The 14051-nt window shown below is 36.5% G+C and overlaps 1 protein-coding gene across 1 annotated transcript; it reads left to right on the top strand.

Annotated features, from left to right (window-relative positions):
* The first annotated feature begins 5752 nt into the window (after positions 1–5752).
* LOC107795051 (putative LRR receptor-like serine/threonine-protein kinase At2g16250) lies at positions 5753–13032 on the top strand. The gene is made up of 4 exons (XM_016617620.2): positions 5753–7943; positions 10365–10493; positions 11530–11552; positions 11985–13032. The coding sequence occupies exons 1-4, from the start codon at positions 6211–6213 to the stop codon at positions 12596–12598; spliced, it is 2499 nt and encodes an 832-aa protein (XP_016473106.2). The 5' UTR covers positions 5753–6210; the 3' UTR covers positions 12599–13032.
* Positions 13033–14051: the final 1019 nt, after the last annotated feature.

Below are 14051 nucleotides of genomic sequence, written 5' to 3'. Positions count from 1 at the left end.
AACATTTCAAACTTTTTAACTTTCACTGTGGGGCAGAATCTGAACCGGTAGGATGAAGAGTGGCATCATCACCAGAAGGAAGAGCAACTTGAGCAGGAGAAGATTGAACAACAGCCTCACCAGGAGCGATTTCATCACCCTCGGGAATGCCAACCTCAGGTGAAGAAAAACTTTGACTCTGCTGGGTCTTTTCAATCGTCTCTCTAGTCTTTGCAATCTCAGCATCTAAGTCAAAGCCTTCCCGGCTTACTTCCATTAACGTTTCGAGGCGAGTGTTCAAAAAAACCCAGCTAACATCAACAACAGCTTTATCTTCAAGGGCCTCATAATCTTTTTCCCACTGCTCAACCTCAGCTCTTAATTTATCCTTCTCATTCAAGGCAGCATCGTAAGAAGCCTGTAGGGGGCAAGAGATCTCTCTAAAAACCGAACCTTGGCTGAGGATACACGAAGATCTTCTTGAGTTTGCATGAGCATTTGAACAAGCTCCCCAGAGTAAGCTTCTGTTTGGTTTAGCAAATCCTTTAAGCTCCTAATTTCTTTAGAAGCTTGGAAAGTTGCTCAGCAAATGAAGACTTGAGAAGATTCTTGTCTTTGCCCTCCTGATTGGATGGGGCTTTCTCAACCGCTAGTTCCGTTGCCACAACCTTTACTTGCTGCTCTAAGGTGCACTTTTCTTTCTCTAAAACCTCCATCTCAAGTTGAAGCCCCTCGAACTGTTCTTTCCAGTTATCTGCCTCAGTGTGATAATCATTCATCAACTACTCTGTGTGGACGATCCTTTTCATCATCTCCGTTCCGATGAGATTGATCTACGCAATGAAAAGAGGAATGTGATACCAGTAAAAGAGAAATCACGTAAAATAAAAAGATAAGGTTTATACTTTTAAAGACGAATGCACAATATCATTCATCCACGTTAGAAAGCTGTGACTTTCAAGTTTTGACTTCTCAACTGGGCCAATTAGTGGTTTCAGCCATACATCATCTTGGCCAGATTTCTTTAAAAGATTACCATCTTCAGGAATCTCGATGGTAACTTGTTTCATCGCCCTACTATTACTGGAGGAACCAACTTTAACATGGGAAGTTGTAACAGTAGGGGCAGTCGAGGAAGTCAAAATAGCCACAGGCGGAACAGTGGCAGCAACAGCAGGAACGAGTAACTGAGGTTCAATCGGAGCAGAGGCATGAAAAGTGGCAAGAGGCATTTCCTCAAATATAAAGCCAAAGCTTTCTTCATCAAAACCACTAGAAAAGAGCTGTTCAGTAGAGTCTCTCTTCATCAGAATTCACTAAGGTAGCATTTCCAGGCTTGGACATGGGAACATAACTAGGAGGGGGAGTAGCTTCGTCATCTGAAATGACCCGTCTCCTAGCCCGTGGCTTACGAACCAACGAGCTTTCGTCCCGTTCTTCTTCATCCTCAGAGTAATGTGGTTTATCGACTTTTCTTTTTGACGAAGAACTCAAGATTATCTCTTGAGCCTTTGATAGAGAGAGCCTCAAAGCAGTGATTGAAGCAGCACTCACACCTTGAATGGGAAACCCTAATAAAGAAAGGGGTTAATAAGTTCCAAAATAAACATGGAAGTAAGGAAGAAAGTGAAAGAAAAAGTTACCGTGAGTCTTAACTTTCCATCTAAATCTGTTTGAAAGGTATTTCCAGGACCTTTCTTCCATAAGAGCAACGGTTAACAATTTCTCTACCCCAACCACGGAGATCAGGAATCTCCTCAACAGTTCCCATGGTTGTTGAAAAAGAAAAGTAAAACAATTACGAGATTACAAGTTCTTCACAAAAAAATAAGAGAAAAAAAAGATTGAAAGAAAGACTTACGTGCAAAGTTCCACTTCTCGGGGAAGGGTATTTTCTCTTCACCTACTAATACACTTGTAGGAGCAGCAACAAATCGGGCATACCAGCCATGATCTTTGTCATCTTCAAGGCTAACTAAAACCCTCTTACTCCTCGCCACGAGAGTAAAAATCCCATGACGAAATAATTTGGGAGAGTAAAGATGAATTAGATGGTAAAAGGTGAAGGGTAAAGAAGCCAAATTTGACAGGTATCTAAGGCATGCCTCAACCCTCCATACAATAGGACTAATCTGTCCTAAACACACATCGAAGAAACGACAAAACTCAATGATAACTGGATCAATATGTGGCCTAAAACCTAATGTGAAGGGATACGTATACACAAAAGAAAAACCAGCTTTAAAGGAAGTGATCCTTTGATTTTCATGGGGGACCAGAATCGGGAAGTTAAATTTCCAATAGCAATCTCTCCGCACAATAGAAACTAAACCCTCAGTAATCTGGGAAGGGTACACATCAACACGATCGTGAGAAGTCATGGAAGTGACCTGATTTTTAATTAATTCTCTATCAGTGACAAAGGAAAGCTCAACGGGAATAATCTCGTCGACAGTAGGTTCACGAAGTGGTTCACTAGAATCCCTACTTCTAGCGGAAGATTTATGTGAAGAAGAAGCCCTAGTTCTAGAAGATGATGGAGTAGTAGTACTGGGTTGAGAAGGAGAACCACGTACAGGCATTGACCCTAAACTACGTAACCTACCACCTCTCCTACTCCTGATAGGAGAGGAAGAAGGGGGAAGTTCATCTACTATGACGACTTTTCGAGGATCAGGATTTGATGAAGACATAGTTGTATAGGGAAGTAGTATGTAATGAAGAACAAGAGTAAGTTGTGAATAAAGAACACTGAAGAAAGTTTTTTGTAAAAGCAAAGGCAAATGATGGATTTATATGCAAAAGAAACTGTCATGTAAAGAGGGTAATGATGGAAACGTCATTATGAAAACAGTCACTTCGTGACTGATGCAGCCGCAAAAAAGCCATAAAACCCGCTGAAGAGTTGCAGAACCAATCGATGACTGCCACGTGTCACATGCATTAAATGGAAGTGACATATGACGCATTGGTTCAGAGGAAGATGCAATGGTACGTGAGAAACGGCGGCAAAAATTCCCGCCATAAATATGATCCACTTCCCAAATATTCAATTGCTGAATAATTAGTAAGTGGGGGGACTATCTGTATTGGTAAAAATAAATATTACACGTGGAGTTAATTACGTGATTGACATGGCAAGGCACGTGGATCACTAGAAAAGCGACAGCTGGAGAGGATCACTAAAAGAGACACGAGTCGTAGTAGATACGAACAAATCACCCACGAGGTGAAAAGAAATGGTTGCTCGAGTCTCTTTAAGTTATATGAAGAGGCACTGGTGGAATGAACCAAGACAGTAAAAAGGGCAGATTCATGGATCTTCAATTAATGAGCGTGGATGATTACAAACGTTACAGAATCTTCACGAACAGTTACGATTACCAATTATAACGTTTCATTAATGTCATTAATGCTCATAATGACTCGGTCTTAAAAGGGAAAAGACGTTGTACTTGAAGACCTCTATATAAGGGAAAGAAATGTCATTTGTACAGACACGTTCTGATTATTATTGGAATATAATTACTTTTTTGTGCTTTCTATTAATTACTTTATCATTTTTATTCTAATTTCCTTTCTTATTTTTGAGAGAATATTGAATTTTTTGATTATCAGTAACCCGAGTACTTCTAAAAATAGGCTTTGACTGAGAATCTAATTTTTTGGTTAAACAGTTAGAAATATAAATTAGTACAATAAAATAGATTTAGAATTTAAACTTGCCCGGTTCAATTTTTATGTTCTTATCACTAAATCGGTTGCACTATGAGTTTAAAATTAATATTTATTAAAATTGTGGTAATTTTTATTCATATACTTAAATTTCGTGTCAAAATTATTGAGTTCAGCTGAATCTATAAAGGACATATCGCATTCTCGCGCATAAGAAAAGTACGTAGGAAAAAAAAGATTTACAATATATATATATATATATATATATATATATATCTCTACGTCTAAATTTCATCACTTTAGCTTGGCTTAGTTCTAAAGCTCTAGATTCCAATTAAGTGACTTGCTTGGAACGATAATTATTACTTAAAATTTAATTAAGCTGCAAATTATTTACTGTATTAATGACTTTGCTTAGTTTTAGTTTAAAAAGATTTGCTTTATGACAAGTGTGTGCGTGGTATGGATGTGGTACAAAGGGATTTTATTTTTTCAAAGTAGAGTTCTTCCTCTAGCTAGCTAGTTTACCTTAAATAAAAACCAACAACTAAATTCTTCACTATGACGTTTGATTATTTTAGTCTACTTTTAATGAATAAAATATTATCTATTATTTATTTGAATCAACACAATAAAATATCATAATGAATTTTAAAAAGGTTATAAATGAAGATGAATTCCTTTCAAAATATGAAGATACGGTAGAAGGATAAAGGATTAGATGAATTAATTTTGTGAAATCTTTTATGGCAATATCTCTTCTTTAATGATTATCTGCATACAAAGTGAATTAACATGTTAGAATCGTTAGATATATGAGAAATATTTTGCTTTGACCAATAAATACCATTTCATTAGTGATATATATATATATATATATATATATATATATATATATATATATATATATATATATATATATATATATATATATATATATATATATATATATATATATATATATATATATATATATATATATATATATATATATATATATATATATATATATATATATATATATATATATATATATATATATATATATATATATATATATATATATATATTATAATGTTAGAAGTTTTACATGCAAGAACTTACAAAGTCGCAATAATTATGTTAACAAATAATTACTTTTTAGTTACTTATCTACCCTTTTCTACTTGCGTGATATATTAAATAAGCCAAATTAATATTTTAAATATTATGCTCTATCAAATATTGATGTATATTGTATAAAAGGAAACGAAAAAAATAATATAGATCATGATTTAATAATATGCTAAAGTACTTTTGGAGATAAATCCAAGCACGTCCAAAGATGTTTCATTTGTTTATTTGAAAAAACTAATAACAAAATGTCTCACACATGCTTCCTATTATCCAACTCTTTTTTCCACCCCAAAAGCAGCCAACTCTTCGTCAGCGCTATTAAAAAATTCGTAAATGCTAACTCTGCTGTAAATAAATAATTACCTAAAGATCTTCAAATTTGTTATCCACTTTTCAAGTGCAAAAATCACATAAAAGAAAAGTAATTTAAAAAAATCCCATAAAAGCTGCCGAATCATAACACTACCAGATGATACTCACTACTGATCTACCAAAACAGGTGGGAAAAAGTAATAATTACAGAAATTATTAGAAGAGAGATTCTAGTGAGAGACAAACCAAATTAAGTTATTAATTAAAGTAGTAGTTTTTAGCTTAGCTGTTTTTTGCATCTTTTCCGTAGTCAACTAAACCCTCAACCCCCACCCACCCAACACCCCTCTCCCCAACCCCAATTCCGAACCCAACCCATGAGCCATGACTGAGCCCATGGTTCGAGCAATAGATAGAAACACACATTTTCAGACCACGTCCCGCGGCTTCTTTTGTTTTTTACTTGATGCTGATAATTTTTTCATTTTTTGGGGTTTAATTAATCTGAATTCACCAAAAAAAAAAAAATTTATTATTATAGTTCGAACTCAAGTCTCTAATTAAGACCGAAATGAACTTGTTTTTTGGGAACTTTTTGTCAGAATTATTGCCAAAAGGGGTAAAAAATTTACCCATAAAAAAGTAGTAGTAGTCTATTTTTGTTGATTTGTGAGAGGGGATTACAGTAACAAGAGTATAGCAGTGTTCCAATTAATCACAGAGAGTTCTTGACTCAGACCAGCCTTTCACTTTCTCTCTCTACATCTACTTCTCTCTCTTTGCTTCATTCACACCACTTTCTCTCTGAAAAAAAAAACCCAAAACTTTTGACCATTTTTTAATCATCTCTCTTACCCATCAACCGAAGAAACTGAAAGAAAGAGTTGGTAGAGAGAGAGAGAAAGAAACAGTACTAACACAGCACTCTTCTTTTTTCAAGAATCAAAAACAAAAGAAAAGCTTTTTTGTTGTGATTCATTCAAAAAGGTAAGCCCTTCAATTTTTCTGACACGGAATGTATATTCCCTTTTATATCAAGAATCGTATATATATATATGTATGTGTGATTGTAGAGTAGAAAAAAGATGAGAATTTTCAATTTCGAAGTTAAATGAAGGTTCAGCTGAAATGTTGCACTTAAAGGGCAGAGTGGTTTTGTTTTGTTTTGTGTTTTTCTTGCTGTTTGACTCAACATTTGAGCAGGGTGTTGTCAGTTCTTTAGCTGAGAAGTTTGCGTTGCTTCAACTGAGATCTTCATTAGGGTTAAGAGCCAAAGAATGGCCTATAAAGGGTAACCCCTGTTTAAACTGGACAAATATTGTTTGCAAGAATGGTAGAGTTACTGAGATCAACATATCTGGTTTTAAGAGAACCAGAGTTGGGAGTCAAAACCCTCAATTCTCAGTTGATGCCCTCCAAAATTTGACTTTTTTGGAATCTTTTAATGCCTCCAATTTTGCACTTCCTGGCTCTATTCCTCAATGGTTTGGTCCTAGGCTTGCATCTCTTAGAATTCTTGATCTTAAGTCATGTTCCATTATTGGTCCTATTCCTTCCACCTTTGGCAATTTGACTAGCCTCTCGATTCTTGATCTTTCGAATAATAAGCTTGTGGGGTTCGTTCCTGCTGAATTTGGTTCTCTTCAGAACCTTACTTTGCTTGATATGTCCTCAAATTTCTTGAATGGAACTATTCCTCAAGAAATTGGGAGTTTGCTTCAGCTGAAGTTCTTGAATCTGTCTGGTAACATTTTATCTTCTTCGATTCCCGCCCAACTCGGTAACCTTTCTAATCTGGTTGACCTTGACCTCAGCTCCAATAGTTTAACTGGACAGTTGCCTGATGCTTTGTGGTCAATGCCTGGGTTGCAATTTCTAGATGCCTCTGCGAATAACTTCACCGGCGTTCTGCCAAATGTTAGTTCTATTGTAAATGCCACCAGCGTGGTGTTTAATCTTTCTCAGAATATGTTTTATGGAAATTTGCCATCTTTAGGCAGAAGCTTCAGTTTTCTAGATCTATCAGGAAACTATTTTCAAGGCAAAGCCCCTGATTATGGACAAAGCAATGTGTCAGTTAATAGAAATTGCCTCCAAAATGTAACAAGTCAAAGGAGTAGGAGTGAGTGTGCATCTTTCTACAGCGAGCGGGGCTTGTCTTTTGATGATTTTGGACAGCCAAATGCCACAAAGCCGCCTCTTCCAACTCCCGAATCCAATAAAAAGAGTCACAAAAATGTAATCATATTGGCAGCCGTTCTGGGGGGTGTTGGATTAATTGCACTCGTCCTTATCTGTCTAGTTCTGCTGTTTGCTTGCACCCGCAAAAGGGGTGCCACAACTCAAAGAGCCACTGAGGTTGGGCCAGGTCCGGCCAGTTCAAGTCCACCACCACCTCCCGGAGTATCATTGAATTTTTCAAGTTTAGGAGATGCATTTACCTACCAGCAGATTCTTCAAGCCACAGGTGAGTTCAGTGATTCAAATCTTATGAAGCACGGCCATTCTGGTGATCTCTTCCGTGGTACCCTAGAAGGCGGGACACTTATAGTCGTAAAACGAATTGATGTGCGCTCTGCAAAAAAGGAAGCATATTTGTCAGAATTGGACTTCTTCAGCAAAGTATCTCACTCAAGATTAGTTCCTTTTATGGGACATTGTTTGGAGAATGAGAATGAGAAGTTTCTGGTCTACAAGTATATGCCAAATGGAGATCTATCCAGTTCTTTATTTAGAAAAAACAATTCGGATGATGATAGTTTGCAGTCATTGGATTGGATAACAAGACTGAAAATTGCTATTGGAGCTGCTGAGGGCTTGTCTTATCTACATCATGAATGTAACCCGCCTCTAGTGCACAGGTATCAAGGCCTTGTCATATTGCATTTCTCTTACTTCCACGTGCCGCCACTTTTATGGTTAATATTAGAAATTTTTAATAGTTATGCTAGACTTACTTCTGTGATTTACTAGTGGATTTCCATGTTTGCAAGTGCATTTATGTCTCACTCTCATAACTACAAGTCTTCGTTTAAACATTGTAATCATAATCTTGGAAGAGTTGCAGCTACTGTTTCTATATGTATTCCTTGGTTGTACATAATTAGCGATTTTTTTGTAGACTCAAAAGGTTATAAAGGATATGCCTGTTAATTTAATAGTCTGGAAGATAATCCAGGACTGTGATGGTTTAAGCAAAAGTTTTCCTTACTAAAGTTCTATACCGTTGGTGTCACTATAACGTCTTGTCTCTGTGTGATATTTCCCCTAGGATGAGTGCATGATTGCTTTGCTGTTTTGTGAGTCACTATGGCTTACTCTAAGCAGTTAGGCCAAAATCATTATTCATTACTATTGGCGACCAAAGATGTAATTCAACTGCATCTGTTGCATTCTAATCCAACCAGGAAACTTCAAATTTTCAATTCGGAAGATTGTACCAAAGCTAGACCAATAAATGGAAAAGAAAAAGTTGGAATTAGTTGGTCAGTCGTATAAGTGGCCGTTCAGTTTTTTCATTTTTAGCAGCAAAGATTTGTTTATGTTCTGGAAAAAAAAACTATGTCTCAGTCTAGAGGCGGATCCATCATTTAAAGTTTACGGGTTCCTACATCAATCTCAAGTTAATAATTGGGTTCACAGTCATATTTATAGATATTTAATAAAAAATTTCATACATATACAAGATTTGGGAAAAAGCTACTGGGTTCCCGGGAACCCGCATCTTAGCCTCTAGATCCGCCACTGCCTTAGTCTCAAACAAGTTGGGGTCGGCTAAAAACTTGTTTCTGTTCTGATTGAGTAATATTGCCATTAACATCCAATCATCTTATTGAGCCCAACAAAGTTTCCCTTAGTTATATGTGGAAAAAAGTGGTGCACCATCACAATAGCGAATGGCTGTTTGAGAGCGCCCCTTTTTGGCTAATGCACATTGAAGATACTAGGACAATACTCTGAATGATAGCTATCGAAAATTGTAGTGTATTTCGTGTCTCTGAAGTCTGAACTACGTAGGACGAGATCTCCATAGAAGGCTCTCCTAAATTTTTTAACCGAAGATAGTTGGACCAGTAAATTCAGTGCAGTACAGGCTCTATGCACGTTAAGGTTCTTTGCAACTTTATGGATGTGTGCCATATTTGGCTGATTGAAATTAATCTAAAACCTAATTACAAATGACAATATTAGATATCCGCTCTCAGCTATTAGCTTCTTGGGATTAAGGAGACGGGAATGAACATTAATTCATGGTTGATGGTTTCTGATTTGTTATCAGTTGGAGATTTACTATGTTTATTGCCTCATTACACTATTATTATTTATTATAGAGGGTTTATCATGTAAGGGCTAGCCTCCACAATATCTTGGAGGTGGAGCTTGAATCTATCAACTAGAGGGCTTCTCTTTATGTTTTTATGAGCTACATCTGCATGCAATAAATTTAAGATTTGCTTAGTAAACCTAAAACTTGGCTTTCAGGGGTTATGTTGCTATATATCGTCAAGAGCCATGCACTTATAAAAAATTTTAAAGCTCTGCTTTTATAGTTGCATGCATGGCTGTGATATCTCCAATCTATCCAGTTTCTATATGTTTTAGATTCGGTACGAGGGATGTGGCCTTAGATTTTGATGACATTAAAATTTCTACTGTGATGGGATATTGTGAATACACAAATAGAAATTTTTCTAACTATACAAATAGAAATTTACTTCTGAAACTAAGAACGGTTTAGTTTTTTATTCTATAAATTTTTTTTATTACCAATGAACCTTCTTCTAAACATCAAAGTCGTCATATAATACTCCTTATTTTTTGTACCTTTTATCTCCATGGTGCCCTTTTTAATGTCAGCTTGGATATTTATAAAAATAATATATTGTTGTATGCTTTATCGGCTTATTCTCCTCCTTTCTACCGAACGTATTCTGTTTATTGAGCCAGTCAGTGTTCAATACTCACTTCTCTCACACTGTTCATCTGCATGTTTTCGGTTCAAGAAATATTCTTTCATAGGGCATTTAATAGACTTCCCTTCTTTTTTTTTTTGAGAAAGAAATGATCGATAGACTTTTTCCTAAACCAAATATCCGTTCCAGAAGGAATTATCAAAAAGAGATGCTTCCCTAAATGTCTACATAGTTTTTCTGCTGTAATTCACCATGAAATCCTCAAGGTTTTAATTGCATGAGTTAGTTTATTGGATTCAACTCCCCCCCACCCCCCAAAAAAAACCTTTTACAACTCTCCTTTTTCCTTTGCCCTACCTATTCTTGCAGAGATGTCCAAGCAAGCAGCGTACTTCTTGATGATAAGTTTGAAGTGCGGTTAGGGAGTCTAAATGAGGTCTGTGCACAAGAAGGAGACACCCATCAGAACAGAATTTCCAGGCTGCTCAGGCTGCCACAGTAAGTACTTTATGATCCTATTTGTTTCTGGTAATGATAAATGTAACTTTTCTAACCATCCTTTCTTTTAGACGACAAAACTAGTTTACTACTAGATTGTTATGACTGTGGTCAATAATTTTGTTTCTGTTTTTTTTTAAATAATGGATGTTAACATCAGGCGTTTTTATTGTTAACATGCTTTTCTTAACCTATCAGACAAGTGAGAAGGCCTGCATCTCCGATTTGATGTTATAGAAACTACTTGTTTCATCTGGTGTATTTTTAACTTTTATTAGCTATGCTATAAATGAGAATTGTAATGTTCATGCAGCAACCTTACTCTTAACCTCATCATCCTGCTATCTGTTGGCTCTAGCTTTGTTTTAAATTATGAGAACTTGTAATATAGGCCCTGGCTAGTGTAGTTCGAAACTTCGAATGATAGTGATCATGCAGTTTTATATAATCTTTAGTTCTTCTCAGTATTCAAGTTACAAGGAGCATTGTAAGTAACAGCGAGTCTAGTCTGAAAGACCATCACACACTTGTTACTTGTTCTATCCCTCCGTAAATTATTTCTTTTCTATGTAATATGAATATTTTTGCCTTGATTACCTGTGCCGTGCTGAAGAATTGGTTCGGAGTCCTATGTTAGATGCCAAAAGTTTTAGGTCTTCTAGATTTAATCTTCATGGCTTCTGTAGAAACTTTTCAGATTCTATTAATTTAGAAATCAAGTTTACGCCATTGATCATAATTACAGTCAATCACTATCCAGATTGATTTAAAAGTGTGAATATTGTTAATAATTATAGATGTTGGGTTTATTAAAACTTACTTTAATGATTAATATAGATAAGTGTCTTTCTTTTAGTGCAAATTACACAAAAGGAAACTTTTATTGTGCCAGATGTAGATGCATCAGGGACAAAACCCTCTGAACACCATGTCACAAGTGATAGGTTCTGTTGCGTTTTAATACTTAGACTTTCAACCTGTACTGCTTTATAGTTTTTACTGCTATTTGACATAGTTTTCTCTTCCTTATTTGCAGGACATCAGAACAAGGTGCATCAGGTATGTGCAATTTTGTTTAGTTCTACTTCTCGTAAATAGACTTTACGCAAAATATTCTTAACATACACTCTATCAACTTAGTGTTGGTAACAACTCAAAATTGTAGGTAACATTTTCCATCTTGTTATTGGTGAGTAAGATCTCAAATTGGTGTAGGTAACAAAATAGAAATAGTACGCATTCATTGGAAGCCATGAATAACTAAAATTCTTAGGTGGAGTTTTCCGATTGAACTGAACCCGAAAGAAAGTAAAGGCCTGGACAATCGACAACATTTTTATCTTGAATGTAGGCAAAAAGAGCTAAGTATTAGGTGGCAATGTTTTGCTTAACCTTGCCGAATTACTCCTTGTTGCTCAAACTATCACTAAGCATTACTCCAAAGTCTACTTTTCTCTTCCTAAGCTAATATTCTTTTTCCGGAATGGACAGGTACAGCTAGTGCCACTTGTGCGTATGATGTCTACTGTTTCGGAAAGGTTTTGTTAGAGTTAGTGACTGGCAAGCTGGGAATCAGTGCATCCAACGACGCCAGCATGAAGGAGTGGTTGGATGGTACACTAAAATACATTAGTATATATGATAAAGAACTTGTCACAAACATAGTGGATCCTTCCCTAATCATAGATGAAGATTTATTAGAGGAAGTATGGGCGATGGCTATTGTTGCGAGATCGTGCCTCAACCCCAAGCCTTCGAGGAGACCGTTAATGAGATATATCCTTAAAGCTTTGGAAAATCCTTTGAAGGTAGTTAGGGAAGAACACACCAGCTCAGCAAGACTTAGAGCAACTTCATCGAGAAGTTCGTGGAACGCTGCGCTGTTTGGCAGCTGGCGTAGCTCCTCAGATGTAGCGGCGGTACCTGCAATCCCAGCAAATAAGTTAGAAGGAACAAGTAGTTTGAAGCAATCGGGAACGACAGGTTCTCAAGGAAGTGGTCATAATGGGGATAATGGTCATTCTTCATCAACTAGACGACAGTCGAAAGAGATTTTCCCTGAGCCGTTGGAGGAGCAGGATGTAGAGAGACCACATGAGGAGTAGAAGAGAGGTGATTGTGATTTATTCTTTGTTAATAATGCAGCGCGGTGGTCTGCATTCGGGTGCCTTGCCCTGTACATTCTCCGTTTTCTGAAGCCATTGTTTTTGTTACATTGGGTAATGGAAGTTGGCAAGAGAGCCTTTGTTCAAAGCAAACTTTGAAAATGGAGATATTGGGTTGTTTACCTGGGACATCAACATCAAATTGTTTATTGGGGTTTTGGGATTTTAAAGTTTTTTGCATTTTCTGGGGATAGAGTTGGGACAACAGGATTTAGTAGTGGTGGTTCTTTTTCTTGATTGTTTTGGGGGCTTATGTTTCGTTCCAATTCTTTTCTTATAATTCTTACTCTTTTACTATTCTCTCCATGGAATGTAAATTATACAGAATCTTTCATTTTCCAAATGGAGGAGAGGAAAAAAGCATTTCATTGGTCTTTTCTTCTTGTTGCTGAATTGCTTTGCTTCTTAGAGTTTAAGTCAAAGGCTTGCCCTTCTTCTGTATTTCAACTTATTTTGTAATATTGCTCTTATGCCAACTTTGTTCTAACATTCCAACACAACGGTTCTGGTCTACCATTGTTTTAGTATTAGTTTGGCAGGTGGTTTTGCACCCAAGTGTATAGTCTAGCCGTCGATAAAGCGAGTAAAATTGATGGGAGATCTGTACTCAAATAACAATAACAAACCCAGTGTAATCTCACGTAGTGGAGTCTGAGGAGGGTAGTGTGTACGCAGTAAGCCTGTTTAACGGGCCGGGTTGACCCGTTTTTGGCCCGGCCCGGTAGATAGGGGGCGGGCGGGTTGGGTTAGGGGATCGGCCCGTGTAAAAAAAAAAACCGGTTAACCGGACCGGTCAAACTCGGTCAAGGAAAATCATTGTTGAACCGGTTAACCGGTTGACCGGCCCGGACCGGTTCAACAATGATTTTCTGATTTTTTTTTTTTTCTTTTTTTTTTTTTTAAAAAAAAATTCATTTGATCGTTGGTAACGCCCCCCTCTTCTTCATTTCTTCACTCATCTCTTATTTCTCAAACTCAAATTCTCAATTCAAGTTAAATAATGCCCCGTGATTCTAGAGTGCGCTCATATGTTTGGGAACACTTTGAGATGATAGAAGAAAATGAAGAAATTCACAAAGTAAAGTGCAAGAACTGTGGTCGAGTCTTAAATCTTTGTCGAAAGTGGGAGGGCACAGGCTGTTTAAGGAGGCATATGAAGAGTTGTCTTGAGCGTCCTCCAGAAATTCGTATTTAAGATTTTAAGTTGATTTGAGACAATTTGTGTTATTTTAAAATTATTAGACGTATTATGCTTAATGTTTTAGTTTGTTAGATTAATTTGAAGTAAATTTGAAATGAAACTATGAAAGCCTTTGAATTTAACACTCCAGAAGATGGCCAAGAAGGTCATATTGATTATGAAAACTTACTAAGGCAATGCAAAACCTTTGAA

Source organism: Nicotiana tabacum, chromosome 19, assembly GCF_000715075.1.
Source record: "Nicotiana tabacum cultivar K326 chromosome 19, ASM71507v2, whole genome shotgun sequence".
Taxonomy (NCBI): domain Eukaryota; kingdom Viridiplantae; phylum Streptophyta; class Magnoliopsida; order Solanales; family Solanaceae; genus Nicotiana; species Nicotiana tabacum.
The sequence above is the reverse complement of the archived record's forward strand: the minus strand, read 5'-3'. Positions and strand labels throughout refer to the sequence as shown.

Bases quoted from the DNA above. Each gene is read 5' to 3' on its own strand.
- LOC107795051 (XM_016617620.2), top strand. From the start codon at position 6,211: ATGTTGCACTTAAAGGGCAGAGTGGTTTTGTTTTGTTTTGTGTTTTTC. The intron at 7,944-10,364 runs GTATCAAGGCCT...CTATTCTTGCAG, and splicing joins AACCCGCCTCTAGTGCACAG to AGATGTCCAAGCAAGCAGCG. The intron at 10,494-11,529 runs GTAAGTACTTTA...CCTTATTTGCAG, and splicing joins AGGCTGCTCAGGCTGCCACA to GACATCAGAACAAGGTGCAT.